Source organism: Equus caballus, chromosome 4, assembly GCF_041296265.1.
Source record: "Equus caballus isolate H_3958 breed thoroughbred chromosome 4, TB-T2T, whole genome shotgun sequence".
NCBI lineage: Eukaryota > Metazoa > Chordata > Mammalia > Perissodactyla > Equidae > Equus > Equus caballus.
In genome coordinates, this window is record NC_091687.1 from 54,266,842 (window position 1) to 54,288,589 (window position 21,748).

Sequence of the window (21,748 nt, forward strand, 5' to 3'; positions counted from 1 at the left end):
TAGATAATTGACTCAATGCCTGAGTTTTCCCATCTATAAACTGGAGAAGATAACAGTACCTACATCTCAAAAGGCTGCTGTGATTAGTAAGTGCGATATAACTGTTTGCTATGGGAATCTTTATTGGAAATACATAAATCTGTTCCTCCAGCTTCTTGGATTGCAATATATATCCATATCAATATCACCTGACCTTTTTTCCCTTTTATCTACATCTAAAGTCTCTGCTGTGTTTCCACCTTTAGGTGTGGAGGCTTCTACACAAGAATAAATCCTACTGACCTTCGGTGAGATGACTCCTCACTTTTTATTACCCATTTCTTTGGACAATTGTGCAGAAAAGTTACCATAGCAGGTATGACTGCTATCTTTTGAAAGGCCTGCTTACAAGGTTGGACCTTATTCTCAGGTATCTGAGAACTTAGATTTCCAGAGTATTCCTACCATTCCCAAAACTGATAAAAGTGGCTCACTATTCCTAAACTGTTCATACAAAATAGATGGTTTATGCAGAATATGTGCTTTCCTTCCAGGAGTCCAGAATTTAGGTGCATGCCAGGCAGGTGCCTACATGACCTGCCCACAATAAAAATCATAAGCAGAGTCTTGAATGAGCTTCCCTGATTGGCAACATTTCACATGTGTTGTCACAACTCATTGCTGGGGGGAATTAAGTACATCCTGCGAGACTTCATTGGGAGAGGACCTTGGAAGCTTGAGCTGGGTTTTCCTCAGACCACACCCCATGTACCTTTTCTCTTTGATGTTGTTTCACGTCCTTTTGCTATACTAAATCTTAGCTGTGAGTATGACTGTAGGCTGAGTCCTGGGAGCCCTCCTAGTGAATCACCAGGGTGTGGTCTTGGGGACTTTCAACACATAGTCCGACTGTTTTATTCCACTCAATGATATGTAAAAGGTCACGTTACCAACTTAAAATATCACATTTCATATATTTCTCACACACTGCACATTGGTAGACAGAGTTAAGTATAATTTTCATTCTATTAATTTTTTTCTTGTGAGGTACTAGGTTCTCAGCTGCTACAATTTTTCCTAGATCAAACATAATATCTGCCATTATATACAGATCAATGCCTGGCACACAACATTGTAAAAATGGAACTGTATTACATTTCTCTCTCCCCTCTGTGTTTCCAAGTTACTCCTCTTTTGATCACATGAGCAAGATTTTTGGCAAATATCTTTCTCACTTCTCATGAGACGTACTCTGTCATCCCTGAGTTCATTATTCAGGTACCCAGGGCCAAATTCAACCGTAATTTCTGCTAAATAATCAGCTGTTAATTTTTCCTACTCTCCTTTTTCTTCCAAAGACTAAATTTTCCATTGGAATAGTAGGCTTAAAAAAAAAAAAGTAAATCTTCGTGTCCCAAATCCATGGGTTTTTCTGTCTAGAATTTGTATTCTCTAATTAAAGATGCTTCACCTTTAGATTTTTCAAACCATGTTCCTTGAGAACATTATCCTAAAGCTGTTAATAGGTGTTTATGATGAAAGATTCGGTGGTTAATCAAGTTTGGGAAGTTAGGTACACAAAGTTAAACAGATTTATTTATTATAGAACTTTTCAGAAACTTTGATATCATTTGAATTGTAAAGAAACATTTTACGGTTTTTGGTAAGTTACATAAAAATATAAAATTATTCCCCTCAGGAATATCTTAAAGGGACCAATATGTTACAGTATGCATTTTGAGAAATACTATGCCTATCCTTGGTAAGATGGCGGTAATCACATCTGATGTCTGAGAAATCTGTGGATCAGGTCCAAGAAGGCTATAAATATTATGGCTAATCAAACAGAGCTACATAGCTGAGTTCTGACTCAGTTGCCTTGAAAACTGAAATGTCTAAAATATTAGGCAGACTATGAATTAAAAATGAGATCAAATAAAAATTGCTAATAGATCACTTATTACAGGTCTTTCTCTCTAATGGAAAACTACTTTATAATTTTGTATGACAGTGAAGTACAAAGTTTCTTTAACTCTATGGTAGTAAATGACTTGTCCTATAAAAAGAAAAACTAAATTCAGTTAGTTGTAAGCCAGTAACCACTCAGTAGCACATCTACTAACCTGGAACTTGAATTGCTTGACTTCTAAAATGAAAAGAATTAGGAAAATATACACACAAACTAAAACAAGACCACTGAGCAAGCATTTTTTAAAGTAATAAAAATACATCACTACTAAATAAATTCAACAAAAAGGTTTGTTAATACTTTATTAGTATTTTCTAATGGACAACATAATGCAAACCAAATAAAAATTTTATTCTTCTTTTTAGTTCAATAAAAATAACCAACATTCTGATTGTTGTTTCTTCTTTGTTAAAGAAGGAAAAGTATTGATAGAATAGTTAGGCACACAGTTGACACTTACTGTACAATGATATACACAAGTTATCTTTGAACAATTATAATCCTAAAATGTGCTCTTTATTTTTTCCCTTGTAATACAGGAGCCATGCTCCTATCAGCAAAATTTACTAATAACAAAAGAATTTTACAAGGAGTGACAAAAAAAGACTTTTAAAACAAGTCCTTAAATAAAAGGATGCAGCAACAACGGAATGTAAGTTGTTGGGTTAAGAAGACAGTTTAAACTAGATCTCAAAACATTAAAAATTCATTTATTTTACAATTACTCAAATACACATGCATAAATGAAAATATTGCACAAAATTAAAATTTTAGATTGTGAAATTTATATTGTTCTTAATTTTTAAAAAATTGGTACACTTTCTGGTAGCACTTAACTGTTTTTTTCCAAACACCAGCAGCACAAACTTAAAAGGAGCAAACCAAAACTTCAAGAAAGTTTTTAATTATTTTTTTTAAAAAAAATTAAGGCTAACCAAGTGCATTCATTCATCAATGGCACAATTGTTTTCAGCAACTATTCAGAACACCCTAATAATAGGAAATGCCCATCTAAGGGCTATCTTTAAATAATACAATCAATTTTTTAGGTGAATGAACTATAAGTTAGTAGTGATGGTTTCTAAAGTTTGTATGTTGCCTGAAAAATCAGAAAACCCAAACAAAAAATGATTAATTTTGAAGGTTCTTGCCTAAAGGCACCACTGACTTAAAAACACATTCAAAAATCAAATATCAGAAGACATAAAGCCTCTTCATGTATATATTTATATATGCAGTAAATGCATTAAATGTAATAACTTTATTAAACATAGTACACTGTACTTGACTTATGGGTTAAATATTTTACACACAGCTTGACCAAGTCATTCAAAAAGTATCTCTAATTTTAGCATGACCACAGTTCTCTCTGATGTAAAACAGAGATGTGCACAGAGAAGATGCACAACCGTTTACATAGACTACCATTTCTGCTTTTGAAATATAAACTCTCTTAAACAAAAATTATTTTAAAAACCTATTTACTCAAAGAGTTTTTGGTATGACTGCAATTAGCTTGCAATAATGAAAATTTGCTATCTTGCATGACCTTTCTTTCCCTGGTTGATGGTCAGCCTTCCTCACATTATCTAGAAATGCTTTTATACATGTACACACTAGGTTCTCACATGAATTCTGTTAACCTTAGATTTATTTATGTCAAAAATATACTTGAAATGGGCAGGGGTATATTTGAAAATCATTGCACTATGGCTGTGCTGATGCTTCCTACAGACATGTTTCACATATCCTCACTTTTAAAGCTTGGGGCCTGGGGAGGAACCAGGGCAGGGAGACACACTGAGAAAAATTATTATTTCTTCCATCAGAATCAATAAAGATCTTTTCTCGTTTGCAAGTTGCAATAAAAGAAATTTATGTAATTCTGAAGACATGCAACACATGCTGAATATATGCATACTGAAAGTATGCACAACAGCATTATGAATAAATATGATTATTATAAAGCTTTAAAGGAAGGCTTTAGTCTGTTATTAGGCTTCACTTTGCAATAAGGATCTCGGTAAAAACAAGACAATACTATCTTGTTCCAATCTTAAAGCTCCCAAATAACTGGGATACCAATACGCTGCCCCTTCATCTTAAGCACCCGGACGTTCTTTTAATACCAGGATCTTGGCTCAGTGGTCTGATAAATAGCTTCACTATTTTAAGGTTTTAGTGTTAAATATTTTTAAAACAAAAAATGCCGACACACCCAAACCCTTAGTCAGTGGAAGTATTTAAAAACTACGTAGAAATCCTGCATACCAGTTATATGAGACTTCCAAGATGGACAAATGGAGAATGAGAAAACTATAGGAAATGCAGAGGCTCTAAAACTGGAAAAGGTATTTTGTTGTTGTTGGTATAAAACTATTTTAGGGACTTAAACGTATACACTGAGGGGTTTTGCTAACTTGCTTTATTTAGTAGAATTTTACATTATGCAAAATATAAATAAAAGCATATTTTAAAAAATATTACAGTTGTTTTCATTATTTATGTTCATATATGTACACTGTAATAGAATTAAGAATTTGTATGTTTATATATGACTAGTAAGCTCATTTGATTCTCTGATTTGCTATTTTTGTTACCACCTAAGGTATGTCTAGATCACACAATTTAAAATTATCGTATGGTAACTTTCAAGAGAGTACTGTTTTTTTAAATTTCCATAGTTTTAGAAGGACAAAATGTATTTGGCAGTTCTTTCAACAAATTATACCCCCTACTGTTTAATCAATAATCTCTTAAAGACAAAGAAAACTGTAATAATTTTGAAACTTAAATGAGAGCCATCATATGCTTCTTTTTGCACACAGAATGCCAAAAGAAAACTTATGATTGAGTACCATAAGAGCAAAATAGAGCTCTTAAAGCACATAAGAATCAGTTAAAACGTGTTTTACCAATGAATAACAAATCCAATCAAATTCTGTTTTTGATTGGTTTTATTTTATACTAGGTTTTATTTTATGTCACAAAACTGTAATTTGGGTATAAGGTTATGTCATACTTTAAGGGCATTCTGTCATTTTCCCCAGACCTGAAACAGAGGTTCCAAAGATCATTCACCTGGCTAATCCACACTATGTCAAAATTCCAACAAAGACCTATAAAATCATTATGCAAAACAAATCCCTCCAAATCACACATTGCACAGTCTCCCACTATTAAACAAATTAACCAATTTATCTGTTAACCATTGTTTTGTGCTTTCCTTAGCTCTCATATATACACACTGGCACTTTGTCATTGCTGGAGAATGCTGATTAGTTTGAAAAGGAAGAGACCAATGTCATTCCTGCTTGAGATGGGGACAGTATCCTCTCAATGTTGCAAAAATATGCACCAAATCATGTGAGACACGGAAATCTCTCTTGGTAGTGGCTGGATTATAGACAAGGATGAGAAGAACCACAGTCTTATGGATGTATTAATAACCTATTTTGAGACACTAAAAGACTGGTGCAGACACAACAGTATATGAGTTAAGCCCCGGAAGATCTGTCCATACCATTAGTCCTGGACAAAATGAACACCAGCTTCATAGATTGGAGTGTCACCTTTTCTGTAAAGAAGGCGCTTGAGTAGTCTGAAGTTTCTGTTTATATTTCTGCATCTGCTTTGACCGTGAATGCAGTTTGTTGAAAAGTTCACGGAATTTATACTGTGGAAATAAGGTTTCCAAAAAGCCTTCCAAGAAGACATAAACCATTCTCCTATTTAACTGGTTGTGCTGAAACATTTCAAAAACCCGAAGAATACCTTTCCGCGTTGTCTCAGCCCCGATAATGTGCTTCAGTTCATCTAAATGAAGAGGAGGAAAAATAAACATAATTCATTACCCAAATAAAGGAAACACAGGCCTAAAGTATACTCTAAGTTAAATAAAGTATGTAAAGTACACGGCAGAATAAGTGATAAATAGTAAGTACTGTTAATGTGTTTCGGCTATATATTATAATTGAGATTTAAAAATTACCCATGTCTGCATGCAGGCATGCATCCATACTTATGAAATAGACACTGAGAGACAATACAGCACAGAAGAAAGAAGTAGATTCAGACTCAGAAACCCCAAATTAGAGTTATAAGCCTGTCCTTTAATACCTGTATGTAAGACTTACCCACCCTGAGTATTTCCTAATCTGTAAAATGAGCATTATAATAACCAATATCCTTATAACTGCAAGAATTTATAAGGCTTTAATGAGATAATGTGAAAAGTGATCTGTAAACTCTAAAACACTATATAAATATTCTTACTACATCTAATGCACAGTGAGAAATGCTACAAGGAAACAATATGTGAAAGTTGATCTATGATCTTAAAAAACTTGTGACACAGTAATAGTGTCATTAAAATAATAAAAGTATAAACCTGTTTACAGGGCGAATTCCATATGAGATAATAAGGAAAGACTCCCCTCAAGGAAGTGACCAGTGAAGTAGACTTTGCTACCTGGGCAGGATTCTGACAGGCTCAAATAGATGATGGATTAGTTTTGGTGGAGAGAATGAGCAATCAATGAGCAAATGAGCACTGAGTGAAAAAAAACCAAGACAGGTTCAAGAAATGGGGGTAGTACAGTTTGGTTGAATTTTAGGATTCCCGTAAGAAGAGGTGGAGAAAAGAATGAAAAACTGACAGTGCTGTGACGGTCAGGGTGAGCAAGTTTGGAATTTACTCATAGGCAACATGAAGTTACTGGAGATACTTGAGTATGCGAACAACATGTATGATTATTCTTAATTATTTATAATCGGGCCTCAATGGCAGTAAATACTATTTTATTGCTTTCAAAAGAAATGTGCAACTTTCAAAAGGTATGTTTCTAAATAGGGATACAATACAATTTAAAGCAAATAGTTTGTGAACCGCCTAAAACACAGGCAAGGGATTCTGCATCTGTAAAGATACATACTTTTATATCTACCCTCACTTCCTTTAAGTCTTCACACAAGTGTCATCTTCTCAAGGAGGCCTTCCCTGACCACTCTATCTACAAGTGCAACTCACCTGATACTGCCCTTTTCCTGCCCCATTTGTTCTCTCAGCACTTACCACTATCTAATGCACTGTGCTTTATTTGTTTTGTCTGTTCGGTGATCCCCTAATAGAATGTAAGCTTCAAGAAGGCAAAGATTGGTGCAAAGAATAGTGTCTGGCACACAACATGCTCTCAACAAATATTTACTGAATAAATCCATTAAGGTTTCTTCCAGCTGCACAATTGAGTTAATGTATAGCAAGATCTGGTTTATTTTAATAGTATATTAAGTAATATCCTATGTTATTGTTTCTTTTTATTTTTCTGAAATGATATTTCTATAATTTGCTTTTTATCTCCAAATGTAACAGTATAGTCTACAGAGCCAAATTAATAGCCGTCTAGTAAATTTCTACTTTGACAGAAGAGAAAGTTGATGATGAAATCTATGATGAAAATACAGTTTTAAATTAAAGGAAAACAAATTATAGGAAAAGAAATAAGTATTGCATGATATTAAAGAACTTAATAAACATTTCTTTTCCAGTATCTACATGCATAATTAAAATGTAGAAAAGAGATATCTAAGTATTGTCAAAGATACTCATAACCAAAGAAAGGACAAAACAACCATCCAGCCACACAAAACTGCTTTTCCTATTATATAGCGTCTCCCACTGAGAGAAGACAAGAGACAAAGTGAATCTAAGTTAGCGAGATAGCAGTGTTCCAAAGAAGCAACTCAAATTAGACCAACTAAATGCCACCATGTATACTTTCTTTGGGATTATGTTTTAATAAAGATTAATAATGGACCAATCAGTTGTTTCCATGCAAAGGGATTCTTTGAAAGAATCTGTTTTTCTCTTAAGTAGAGCAAATATGGCTCCAGAAACCTCACACTTCATATTTTTTATCAGCCGTTTCATCTGTCACATATTTTATTTATCATTGACTTTATTCTCAAAATGTTTCAAGGCAGCAAAGTGAAATGTACATCACTATTTTTTAAAGTGGTTGACAGCAGTGGCTTTCAAGTCACTCAGAGCTGAGTCAGAATCCCGAGTCACTTACTAGCAGCTATAAACCTTGGGAGGCTTACTTACCCTTTTCAAGCTTCTGTCTCCTCATATAAAGCTGTGATGTTAACAGTGGCTGGATTCATAATATTGTTATGAGGATTAGTTAAGAACATACGAGAAATGCCTAGCACAGTACCTAGTATATGGTAAGCCATCAAATGGCAGTTATTATAATCAAAAGGCAGCTAAGCTAGAATGCTCAACGCCAAAAATGTTGTTTACCAAACATTCTCACTCACCTGGCATAATTGAAAGTAATTTAGTTTTTCCTGCAACTCTTGTTCTCATTCGAATGGCTTTATCTCTGCACGGAACAGTCTCTGCTAAAATGCCATTAGGCCAAAAGGCATCTCTATTTAAGAAGAGTAAACAAATTTTGTAAACATTTTCATTTTCTAATCATACAAGTTGGTAAAATTATTCTAATTTTCTACAGAAAACACAAATGTAAACAACAGAAAGAGGAAACATTTCTGAAATTTTATAGAGTCATGCCCTGCATAATGACATTTTGGTCAATGATGGACTGCATATATGACGGTGGTCCCATAAGATTAGTACCACTCAGCCTAGGAGTGTAGTAGGCTGTACCATCTAGGTTTGTGTAAGTACACTCTACAACATTCACACAACAATGAAAGAAATCATATGACGAATTTGTCAGGACAAATCCCTGTTGTTAAGCAACATATGACTACATAGGTATGATATTCAACAAACATAATTAAACGTAGAGTTCAATTTTAGGTGTAAAAGGATATACATAAGAAAAATAGATGAATTCTGCCCTGGAGTAACTTATACACACTAATGAATGATAAAGACAGCAAACAGAAATATATAAATGACCACATCACAACCACTTAAACTCAAAGCAGGCTTTCACCTCATTGAGACTGAATAGCTCATCCAAATACAACTCCACAATATTCAGAGAATTTGGACAGCTTCAGGTTAGTCTCCCCCAGTTAAGCCAATATAAAACAAATTCTGCACCCACATCTGATAGCTGGATTGATTACAATGTTCCTTTCACATATAACCACTTCTCCACTTTCACAGTCTGCTTAATTCCTGCTTCCTAGTTCTCAGGTCAAAAGCAGGAACTAGCACAACTACTAAGCTTCCAGCTCAGAATTTTGTCTGAGGGAGAGAGACTCCCTAGTGTAGTCATTCTTAACCTCGACTGCACACCTGGGGGACTGCACATTAGAAACACCTGGGAACTTTAAAAAAATCTTAATGTCTAGGCCTTCCACGAGCTTAATTACGTGAGACTCTCTGGAGATGAGACCCAAGCATCAGTACTTTTTAAAACTCTCTGAGTGATTCCAAAGTGCAGCCATGGTTGAGAATCATGGCTTCAGAGGAACAACATTCACCTGCCCTGAAATAGAATGAATGTGCCAGGTGGACCGACTTTCGGAAACAGTATGGTATAGTGAGAAGAAACTCAGCTTCAGATTAAAGAAAGCTACTTCCCCACTTTCCACCACGTGAGTCTTTGGGCAAGTTGCTTAACTTCTCTAATCTTCAACTTACTCATGACAAAATGGAGACAAAAATCCCTATCTTGTAAAAAGGTAAAATCAGAAAGTGTACATAAAATAGTTGGCACAGTGCAAAGCAAACAGTGTTCAATATTGATAGCTCCCTTCTTGCTTCTGTTACTTCAAAGTGCGTAATGGCATGAATATTTATGCCTTGCTTATCTTTTACTTTTAGAAAAGAGGTTTGTTTTTCTGCTATGCCGTGCTTTCCTTGAAGGGACTGCATCTTCTCTCTCAGTCCCCAGTGATTGGCTAAATGCTAGACACAGAGGAGAGGCCTCAGAATACTTTTGTAGAATGAACATAAGATTATTGGAGTACCACTGCTCTTAATTTGTATTCTTTTCAGAGTTTCAAACAGTTAATGAAAAATTGGACCATGGCCAGAGACAAATATTTTTTTAAATTTTCATTTAAAATGAAGGTTAGCAAACACAACTGAGAAAAATTCATCCCCAAAATTATGTATTCGATTATATGACCATATGCTACGTCTACACTAATACTTTAATTATTTTAAAGCCACATTACTGTGATAAAATATAGCCTAACATCTTAAAGATTTTTCTTTGACAATTTTCTGTATTCTGAGTTTAAAGAAACAAAGATCAACAGGTCCATGGGACAAATGTTTATTATAATTCTTAGAAGTCTTTTTGCTCATCGATGGCCAAACTTTATGGCCAGGAAGAAAAGAAGTGCAATGAAAGTTAAATAGTGATAACAATGCTAAACTCTGTACTACCTGAAAGAAGTGACTGTGTCTTAAGATATACCTGAAACGTTTCACTAAGTCTGCTACTTGCTCAGGTGAGGTCATCCAATCAACATGGTCAACTATTTTTCTGAAAGTAAAGAAATTTAAATGAGTAAGGTCAAAATTTTAGAAGGTGAATAAAATAAAGAAGCACTACTTTCATGGAGTAAGCAACTCAATTTGCATGTAAATTATCTCTGATAGTAACAGACTGCTTTATGATATTCTTAAAAGGCTCAGAGAAGAAAATTCTCCTATAAAAGTTGAGCAATCTACTTCCAGAAGTAAAAGTTTAAAAAGCTGAGTAAGATCAGTGATGAAAAAAAAAAGTGGTACCTATTAATAGTATCACCATATGTGGCTCTAATAAGCTGTTGAAGTAGGTTTTTGATATTCCTTCGCAACCACTGATTTCTCTCTTTTAAGTCGAATACTTCATCCATGAGAAGCAGCATCACCCTAAGTGGAATATTGTCATCCACCTGACAAAATATGGGAAGAAATAAGGATATGTTTATTTTAGTTACCTATCTACACCTAGTCTGAATGGCTACTTTTGCTGCTTTTACAAAACAATCACTACTACTTCACAGGTCAGAGAACCAGTTACACTATAGCTTTCACAACCTGACATTTCATTCTAATTTAGAAAAAGTATTTTTAACAGTCATTTGACAGAATACAGAATTTTACAACCCTACAATGATGAGTAAACTTCAAGGCTGTAGTGAGAAAAACTTCTCAAACTGATGACCGTCTTAGGAAAAGATGATTTGGCCCTTTTACACTTTTAGTAGAGTCTATACTAGCTGATAAGGCAAATGCTAGCCACTCTATTTTCTCGGGCATCTTTTTCAAAAGTACAAAATATTCACAACGTTTCTTCTCATTTCATAGAACAAAACACAGAATTATGTGTTTTGCTTGGTTAGTGAGTTATATGTATTTAGGTATTTTCAGGAAAAAAGAAGCTGAAAATAAAATCCAGTACACAGCTAACGTTACAAAAGGCATATTTCATTAAATTATTAGAATTTTCTTTTAACACATTTTTTGTACACTTTTATTATGGGAATATTCAATTGTAAAAAATAAAGACAGACAACTAGAATGCTTTGATGTGGGAAAAAATATATACATATATAAAGGAAAAAATTGGTGAGATTTAGAACTGCAAAACTGTCTATAATTGCCAGTAATTTTACAATTCTTTCATCACTAAGATACTCTTTCCAACTATTTCCTCATCAGTGTTGTAATTTAAATATTGAGAAAACAACATGAGTTACACATTTTTCACTGTCATGTTGTAAACATTTTCTTAGTGCAGCTTCCCTTTCACATATCGAAAGCTCACAGCTTAAATGAGAGTGAGGGAGGAGGGAGAGACCCATTATGGAGGCAAAATAAATACTGCTCTATTCTCTGATTAAGTATATTCATGAGTTTGGGGCCACATGACAATTCTAATAAACAGTGAAACTGTAAAAACCCTTAACAAAAGGTATGATGTCATGTATACCAGCACAAGTCATAATAAAACATTCTAAAATATTCTTGAAAAAGCAAATGAAAACGTTATCTTTGTTTAAGCCAGTTTATTATAAAGAAATTCAATGAGAATTTCTCTGAAAGGAGATAATTATTAACTTTAAAATAAATCTGCCTAATAGAACACAATAAAGAGCCCAGAACCAAACATATATGCTAATCTGATTTGTGACAAGGGAGAAACATAGTACACTGAGGAAAAGAGGGCCTTCTCAGTAAACGGTGCTTGGGTCAAGTGGACCCTTACCTCATTCCATACACAAAAATCAATCCTAGATGAATGGTAAATCTAAATTTTGGCATGGTAAAACAAAAAAACTTTTAAAGAAAGTCATGGGAGAATATCTTTGTGATCTTGCAATAGGCACAGATTATATATACAGTGCATAAAAGCACACAAAGTAGAAGATAGTCACAATACACAAATATTTATATCTGCAAAGGAACCAATATTCAGATTATATAACGCACTCTTACTAATCAAAAAGACAATGACAGCCAGCCAACAGAAAAATGAGGGAAAGAGCTAGACACACAAGACAAGACACCCAAATGACCAATAAACATATGAAAAAGGGTTCACCATTTCAACAGTCATCAGAGAAATGGAAATCTACATGAGATATAATAATCAGAATGGCTAAAATTAATAAGATACAACATATTGACTGTTGGCAGGCTGCAGAGCACGGGAATTCTCATGCATTGCTGGTGGCAGTGTAAGAGGTACAAACACTTTGGAAAACTATTTGACAGTATCTACTAAAACTGAACTTAGGCATACCCTCTGACCAAGCAATTCCATTCCCAGGTATAGATCCAACAGAAACATGTACTTCTTTTTTTAATCAAAAGACATGTATCAAAATGTTCATACGAGTATGATTCATAATACATCAACTAAATTGTATTATATTTACAAAATGGAGTACTGTAAGGCCACAAGAATGAAGAAACCAAAATCACACAAAACAACACGGAAGAATATCACAATGTTGAGCAAAAAAAGCCAGACTTAAAGGAATACATACCTGACAGTTTCATTTATATAAAGTATAAAAGCAGGGTAGAAGTCAGGATAGTGATTATCCTTGGTAGGGGAGAGGATAGTGACAGGAAGAGAGCATTAGGGGCTTTCTGGGGTACTGGTAATGTTCTGTTTCTTGTTTAAGAGTGCTGATTACATGGGCATGTTCAGTTTTTAAAAATTCATCAAACTTAACACTTACAATATATGCACATTAATGTTATATATACATATTATACTTGATTAAAAAGTTAAAAAGATCTGCAAAATGTGATTTGAATTACAACTGAAGACCACAAAAAATAAAATTAACTCACAGTATCATCAAGTTGAGCTGAGACACGACAATGTTCAGGATCTGAATCAGTCTTTGGAATTAAAGGAGGCACCTAACATTAAAAAAAAAAAACGGAAAAACAGAACAAAGTAAATGCACTAGAGCAGACAATACAATAATAAACTAAAGTGAGTATCAACCATAACAAATAGGATTTGATGCGATTTTGGGGACAACATATAAACAAAGTTTATATAGTATTAACAAAGTATTAATGAATCTAAAATTAGAAACCAAATATAAAAGGGCAATTATTTCATTACCAAATGTTTTCTTTCCTTTAAAAAAAGATTGGCTTTTGAGTTGGAGGGGGTGATTACTTAGTCAAACTCTATATTTTTAGAAGAATTTAAAGCTAAGAAAGGTTAAATGATTTAAAGATCAAAAGTTAGTAGCACAGCTGGGAAACAGAACTCCATACTTCTTTCTTTTACCATAAAGAGCCTGACAGTATGTTAACACACTTAAGGAACCAAATTGTTAGATAACATAAGTTACAGGGAAAAAAGGGACAGAAAGACCAGCACTAGCTGATAATCATTTTTTAGCAGGGGAAAGACCAACAAAATCATCTATTCTAATTTCCTCATGTTATTGGTGAGAAAAAAGAAGCCTGGAAAAATTTTGTGACTTTTGTACAAAGTCATATGGGTAGTTATAGGCAGAAGCATGGATAATGCTCATTTAAGTGTTGATGTACTTCCCATGATTAGAAATAAAGATGAAACACCAGAGAAAGTATGAGAATTAATAGAAATGTATGATTGACACACTGTTTTGGGAGTTGTCTTTTACAGTAAAGAACTTCCATCTGTGTTTATGTATATTTTCTCTTCATTCAAACATGATCTAACAAATAGAAAACTCTAATAGCTACATGTTTCCTTTTAGATCTTGATTATAACCTTGAAGAACTAGGTCAAAATTATAAAAAGTGTAAATTAGGAAGCAACAAACTCCTTGGTCCACTGCCTGTGTCTGCTAATGTAATGAAAAAGATTCCCAGGAAACTTCTATGCCTCTTGCAGGTATACACACAGTAAAGTATGGCCCAAGAGACAGATGATGGTAGAAGACTTTTCCTCCTTTTGATCTCATAGTCACTCGATCATGTGAATCAGGAGAAAATAGACTTTATGTTTCCTGATGAATACTAGCATAACTAATTTTCACAACAGCACTGACATTTTATTATAAAACTTAGCATTATAGGATAAAAATGGCATAATGGAATAAAACAGTACAAAGAATGTTAACTTTAGTAATATTAAATACTTGTTTTAAGTGAATTTTAAAAGTTTACCATAGTGACTGGTTTTTATAGAATCTATTTCTGATCAGAAGTTATTCTCTTTAGAGAATTTTTTTATTTTTATTCTTTATGAGTCTGTGTCTAGAGGGCTTTAGACTTCTGAAAGGAAATAAGGTAAATCTAAGCAGGAGCTCAATAAATCTTAGTTGACTTAAAAATAGTTTGCTTTAGACATTACTGAAAACATCTTCTTACCTTGAAAAATGATTGCTTTATGTCTTGACCTAATCTTTCTGACATTTTGCCCATGTTGTCTGACATTTTAGTCATTCCCTCTGCCAAGCTATCAGGAAGGGATTTAACTGCATTTGAAACATTCCTCATAGAATTTCGAAGTGGATTTACAAAAGTGTCCATCTAAAGGGGAAAAAATATTATACCATGACTTCATTGCATCAGATTTGGAATTAAACTGAGAAGCCTCAGAAAATACAGAGTGCAACACATGAAAGATGTAATAATTTTCCAATCTATAATATCTCATTGCACTTTAAAAGTGTAGAACTCTTGTCTTCAGTGAGTCTTAAAAATGTATTTTCACACTCAAATATATGATTTAAAAATTTGAGTGATAAGGTTATTGTTAGAAAATGAATATATGCTTTGGCTGTCTTCTTATTTAAAAAATTCTGAAAAAATTGAAAAGTTTTCCAAAACAGAAACTGATGCAAGTGGATTTAGCCACAACATCCTTGTGCCACATTCAAGGCAACACTGACACAGATATTTTGAGGAGACACTGAAAAGTAAACAAGCAGATAAAATAAACAAATAGAAAGTTCAAATAACTAAGAAGTAACTAAGATATTTTTTAAGCAACTTTTAGGATATATTACTCAATTTGAGTAATATATGCTCAATTAGAATCTCTGGAGGGAATTTGGAATACATTACAAAGAAGAAAAATAAGTTGCAAATAAGACATGGAGACCATATTTTAGTAAGGCAGAACAGAAAAACCATAAAAGAAAATATGATCAGAGATATAAAAAAGGATAACCTCCAGAGGCTTTAAAATTGACATTCTGACTATCTAAATGTCAGATAATTTCGGTTAAGAAAGGGAGAGACGCCTAAAGAAAATAAAGTAGCTTCATATGGAACTCTCTGAGATTTTTAACAGAGAGAAACAAACAAACAAAAAGAAAAAGAAAGAAAGAAAAAAGGGACACAAAACCAAAACCAAAGTCATACAAAACTACAAAAATATTTTCTAGAAAGAGTTGAGTCTCATAAAAACTACCGCAGAAACAAATTATGTTCCACGTAAAAAGAAAAAAACAAAATAATAGTAAAAAAACCAAACCCCACTGCTTAGCGAACATAGCACAATGTTAATAGACAATATCAAGAACATAAAACTCCTTCACTCTAATATGCTTTCCATCAAGCAAAACCAGAAAAGGTAAAGTAAATAAACAACAAAAAGTGAATTTCAAGATAACTGTAAAGGGTTGAAAGTTTCAGTTACTCTCTGGCTTAAACTGAGCCAGCAGAGCTATAGATATGCTTGATGGACATGGGACCTTCAGGAGGGACACCGTCACATTTCAATAATTTGGAGTAGAACCCAAGGACAGAAATGAGGGACGAAGGAGGGTGTGAAAAACACTTCCACTGGTGAAGACAGATATGGAGATAAAAAGGATAAAAAGATGAAGCTAACTCTCACGTGTGTGCGCACATGCTTGTGCGGGTGTAAAACTACATATACATGTTTGTGTATGTGTGTAATTCTAATTCTATATACAGTAGTTTTCCGTTAATGAGAAGAGTGTGTTCAAATCAATTAGGACGTTATTTCCAACACTGACATTATTGCCAAGTGTTTTTTTAATTATAAAAACATTATAAATAAGCTATTTTGTAAGAACATAAGTAGAATTCTTAAGAGAGATGAACATGAGAATACCATATTTAAAATGTACAGCTTGAAGGAAAACTGCCCCCTCTCTACTAAATTATAATGTTCCAGAAGAGGCAGAGTTTCAGAAACATCAAGGCATAAATTTCACTTTTATCCACAACCACATTAAAAATTGTCTGAACATTCTCAAAAATGTTTTAGAATCTTACGTATCTTACACTTCACAGTAGAAACGTAGGTGCAGCAAATACAAGGTTTAGAACTGGTTCAGTGAATGCCACCTCACATGTTATCTAGGTATGGGGCTAAACTACCACTGATACTCAAGAGAATCTAAATCTACATCGTGAATTAGATAATAATTAAAAACAGTAGCCTACGTAGCATCCCAGACCTACAGAATCTACTTCTTTTACTTTTTCTTTCCTTCTTTTTTTTTGTTTTTCAAATTCTGAGGGTAAAGCCCAAGCATCTGTATTGTGGGTGGGGAAATGAGGGAGCCAGGGGGGGAAATGGAAAAACCTCCACAGGTGATTCTGATGCCTATCTCTGAAGCAGAATTTTAGAAGCATCAAAGCAGAGTCCATCACTATATGATAACATTTCCAAAAACAGGATTTGTCTTAAAACAGAGGTTTGGGGGAAAAAAAGGAAAGAAAGAAACTTGCAAATTACCAAGCAGAAGAGTAAATTATGGATTGCCAGAACAAGTGTACACTTAACCTGATTTACACAGATGTTGTCTACTCATTCAATCATCACCTCAGTCGAGTTACTGGTTTTGGTAACAACACAAATAAAGGAATTTTAACTTAAATTTAGGTCCCTAACTATAGCTTAAAATACCTTCACACCATGATATAAAGCTGGATAGAAAGGTATGTGTGCATAGAGGAAGATTGCTTGTCAGTTACTCTTTCCAGGAATTAGCCCACAGATTTTTGCAAAGCTAGCCAAATTATGTGACCAAGTTAATGTGTTATAAAGTACTATTTCTCAAGCTCTGAATAGCCACTGATAAAATGTTTGCAGATGATTTTCCCTAATAGCTATTTAATTTCCAGTAGAATATAATTAAGAAAAAAATATTAAACTATAATTTAGCCAAAAAAGGAAAAGTAGTGGAAAACTCCTAATTCTTGACACGCATAAAAATTATTCTGACAATCTAAAAGAGATCAAGATGACCTTAATAATTACCAATATAATTCAAGAAAAAAGTATGTTACTGTGGATTTCCAGAAATGATTCAGAAAGATCTTTAGACTCCAGTAGTAAATTTTTAAAAAACTGGATATAACTGTTTGGATATGTGTAAGTTACTGTTGGTTGGTAAAAAGAATTATGTACATTTAATATAATGCTTTTTTATCTCAAAAACTGTTATCAATTTATTAGTTTACCTTACAATTGATGCCATCTTGAGAGAAACTAAAGTAAACATCAAAAAGATGGAATCACTGGAATGCATCTCTATTAACAATAAAACCATTTAGAGTTGGAATTTAAACTCAATCATTCCTATCATGAAATACAAAGATAAGACCACCACATTTTTCCCCCACCATCACCAGCTACATAACCTGGAACTTGTTATTAAAACAAAACATTCCACTTAGAAATGTTAACATCCTAGAGCAATCATATGAAGTTCTTATGCTTACAGTTGCTAATTCTTATTTTGTATCAATTCCTTCATCCTTTTTTTTTTTAATAAATTTTTTTTTTTTTTATTAATGTTATGATAGATTACAACCTTGTGAGATTTCAGTTGTACATTTTTGTTAGTCATGTTGTGGGTACACCACTTCCCCCTCTGTGCCCTCCCCCCACCCCCCCTTTTCTCTGGTAACCACCGATCAGATCTCTTTATCACTATACTAATTTCCACCTATGAGTGGAGTCATATAGAGTTCGTCTTTCTCTGACTGGCTTATTTCGCTTAACATAATACCCTCGAGGTCCATCCACGTTGTTGTGAATGGGCCAATTTTGTCTTTTTTTATGGCTGAGTAGTATTCCATTGTGTATATATACCACATCTTCTTTATCCAATCGTCAGTTTCTGGGCATGTAGGCTGGTTCCACGTCTTGGCTATTGTAAATAATGCTGCGATGAACATAGGGGTGCAACGGACTCTTGAGATTTCTGATATCAGGTTCTTAGGATAGATAGCCAGTAATGGGATGGCTGGGTCATAGGGTATTTCTATTTTTAACTTTTTGAGAAATCTCCATACTGTTTTCCATAGTGGCTGTACCAGTTTGCATTCCCACCAACAGTGTATGAGGGTTCCTTTTTCTCCACAACCTCTCCAACATTTGTCACTCTTGGTTTTGGATGTTTTTGCCAATCTAACAGGTGTAAGGTGATATCTTAGTGTAGTTTTGATTTGCATTTCCCTGATGATTAGCGATGATGAACATCTTTTCATGTGTCTATTGGCCATATTCATATCTTCTTTTGAGAAATGTCTGTTCATGTCCTCTGCCCATTTTTTGATCGGGTTGTTTGTTTTTTTGTTGTTAAGCAGTGTGAGTCCTTTGTATATTATGGAGATTAACCCTTTGTTGGATAAGTGGCTTGTAAATATTTTTTCCCAATTAGTGAGCTGTTTTTTTGTTTCAATCCTGTTTTCCCTTGCCTTGAAGAAGCTCTTTAGTCTGATGAAGTCCCATTTGTTTATTCTTTCTATTGTTTCCCTCAACTGAGGAGTTACAGTGTCCGAAAAGATTCTTTTGAAACTGATGTCAAAGAGTGTACTGCCTATATTCTCTTCCAAAAGACTTATTGTCTCAGGCCTAATCTTTAGGTCTTTGATCCATTTTGAGTTTATTTTGGTGTGTGGTGAAAAAGAATGGTCAATTTTCAATCTTTTGCATGTGGCTGTCCAGTTTTCCCAGCACCATTTGTTGAAGAGACTTTCTTTTCTCCATTGTAGGCCCTCTGCTCCTTTGTCGAAGATTAGCTGTCCATAGATGTGTGGTTTTATCTCTGGGCTTTCAATTCTGTTCCATTGATCTGTGGACCTGTTTTTGTACCAGTACCATGCTGTTTTGATCACTGTAGCTTTGTAGTATGTTTTGAAATCGGGGATTGTGATTCCGCCGGCTTTGTTTTTCTTGCTCAGGATTGCTTTAGCAATTTGCGGTCTTTTGTTGCCCCATATGAATTTTAGGATTGTTTGTTCAATTTCTGTGAAGAATGTTCTTGGGATTCTGATTGGGATAGCATCCTTCATCCTTTTTTTAAAAAGTTAGTCTTTTTAGGGAAGAGGAGTGGTGGGGAATCTTCTTTCTTTTTAATTTTCATTTTGAGATAATTACAGACTTTTAAAAGGTTGCAAAAATAATATACAGGGTTCCCACATACCCTTCACTCAGCTTGCCCAACTGCTGTTACTGCTCCTGTTACTACTGCTACTACCACTATGAGCCAGTATTTATTCAAAGGTTATGTAACACATAGCCAGGCACTGTTATACATAGATTATCTCATTTGATTCATGCAAAGCTCTAAAATGATGATTAACACCTTAAGTTCCTGACGGATCAAAAAAGTAACATGTTGCAGGTCACAGCTAGTAAATGGCAGAGCAGGGATTTGAACAAAAGGCTGTCCGATTCCAAAGATTGTGTTTTCACCCATTTAATCCCGCTTAATCATTCTGTCTTAAACTAGCATCTTATTCCAAGTATAGGTCTTGTATCCCCCAAGGAATTTTAAATAATAAAGATTTCACTCAAGAGGCATTAATATTTTCAGGAACACATCCTATTTAACATTTTTTTTATCCTTACTCCAAGTAAAAGACACTTCCTTCCAGTAAGAAATAGTTCCTTCTCAAGCTAATGAAAAGCTTGTGACCTGTCTTAAGCAAAATTTTCTTATTGCATCATTTCAAGGTTTTTTTCTTTCTTTTAAGCTTCTGCTGGATTTTAATTTACATGTAAAGACAGGAGTTTATACTTGCTAGATATACCTATCAATAATAGCCTTAATAAAGCATAGAAGAGGGGCCAGCCTGATGGCGCAGCGGTTAAGTTCGCACATTCCGCTTCTCAGCGGCCCAGGGTTTGCTGGTTCGGATCCCGGTGTGGACATGGCACAGCTTGGCACGCCATGCTGTGGCAGGCGTCCCACATATAAAGTAGAGGAAGATGGGCAAGCAAGTTAGCTCAGGGCCAGGCTTCCTCAGCAAAAAAAGAGGAGGACTGGCAGTAGTTAGCTCAGGGCTAATCTTCCTCAAAAAAAGAAAAAAAAAAATGCATAGAAGATAAACATGCCAAGGAGCATTTAATAAAATTTTTTAGTTTTAAAACATACATACAAATTTATTTTCTTTTATTAACAACAAAGTATGAAAACAGATCTATCAAGAAAACCAATGCAATGGTCTACTTACCTTGCGAGCAAAATCCCCTTTCCCTTTACTGTAGGCTTTGTTTTCAAGGAAATCATACACATAGTGAGCCAAAGCTGGGGATGCTTTCATCATTTCAGGAGTTAACAGTAACTAAGAGGAAAAAAGGAGGTATCTTGCATTGATAGGGTACTGGAAATTAACTACTACTATAATTTTATAATTTCTGCTATAACTGCTAGAAAGTTAAGTATAGTAAACTGTTCTAATTTTATATTTCAAAAACCAATTATACAGTTAAAAAAAGTCATCAACAATTCTACGACCATTAACAATTTAGTGTACCTTCTTCTCATCTGCTATTTTGACTTTGGGTGCATCTAATGTGAAAGTTGTCCAAATATCTTTACTATTCCACTTCAGGTTTTTAGCTTATACTAAGAAAATCCACCTTGGTAAACTGTTATGTCAGTCACATTCTAATTCTACAGTTTAATATTCATAGAATAATCCAAAGAAAAACTTTTAAGTGTTATAAAGAAGGCCCAAAAGAAAATACTGCTTTCATAGCTGTTAATGATATAACCTAACATTCTAGCTTACTTCCTTTAATGGAACATGTTTTGACATATTGAGTTCATTAGCTAATAACTATAAGCACAGCCTATTTAAAAGATACATTATGGCAACAAATTTGGAAAAAGATGGTTATTTTCTAAATCCTATAAATAACTGATTCAGATTTTAACACAACTGAAGGTAGTACATTAAAAAAAAAATGTTTGACAAGAGTCATATAAATGATATCAGACATGATATCTCACAGAAAAAGATATCAAACTTTTTCTGTAAAGGTCCAGATAGTAATTATTTTAGGTTTTGAGGTCCACAGAGTCTCTGCTGAAACTACTCAACTCTGCTGTAGTAGTGCAAAGGCAGTCACAGGTAAGAGT

The 21,748-nt window shown here is 34.0% G+C and overlaps 1 protein-coding gene across 24 annotated transcripts in view; it reads right to left on the bottom strand.

Moving 5' to 3' along the window:
• The window catches only part of SNX13 (sorting nexin 13), a 143,529-nt gene that overhangs the window by 20,122 nt on the left and 101,659 nt on the right, over nt 1-21,748 (bottom strand). For 8 of the 24 annotated variants that reach the window (XM_070264594.1, XM_070264593.1, XM_070264589.1 and 5 more), the window contains 7 exons: nt 20,838-20,948; nt 14,760-14,921; nt 13,233-13,304; nt 10,674-10,819; nt 10,357-10,425; nt 8,270-8,382; nt 5,723-5,764 (listed from right to left, as the gene is read on the bottom strand). In XM_070264594.1, coding sequence (XP_070120695.1) covers nt 5,723-5,764; nt 8,270-8,382; nt 10,357-10,425; nt 10,674-10,819; nt 13,233-13,304; nt 14,760-14,921; nt 20,838-20,948 — 715 coding nt within the window. Of the gene's footprint in view, nt 1-2,236; nt 5,765-8,269; nt 8,383-10,325; nt 10,426-10,673; nt 10,820-13,232; nt 13,305-14,759; nt 14,922-20,837; nt 20,949-21,748 lie in introns of those variants that run through there. The other 16 variants (XM_070264587.1, XM_023639327.2, XM_070264603.1 and 13 more) reach the window with 5 other exon arrangements.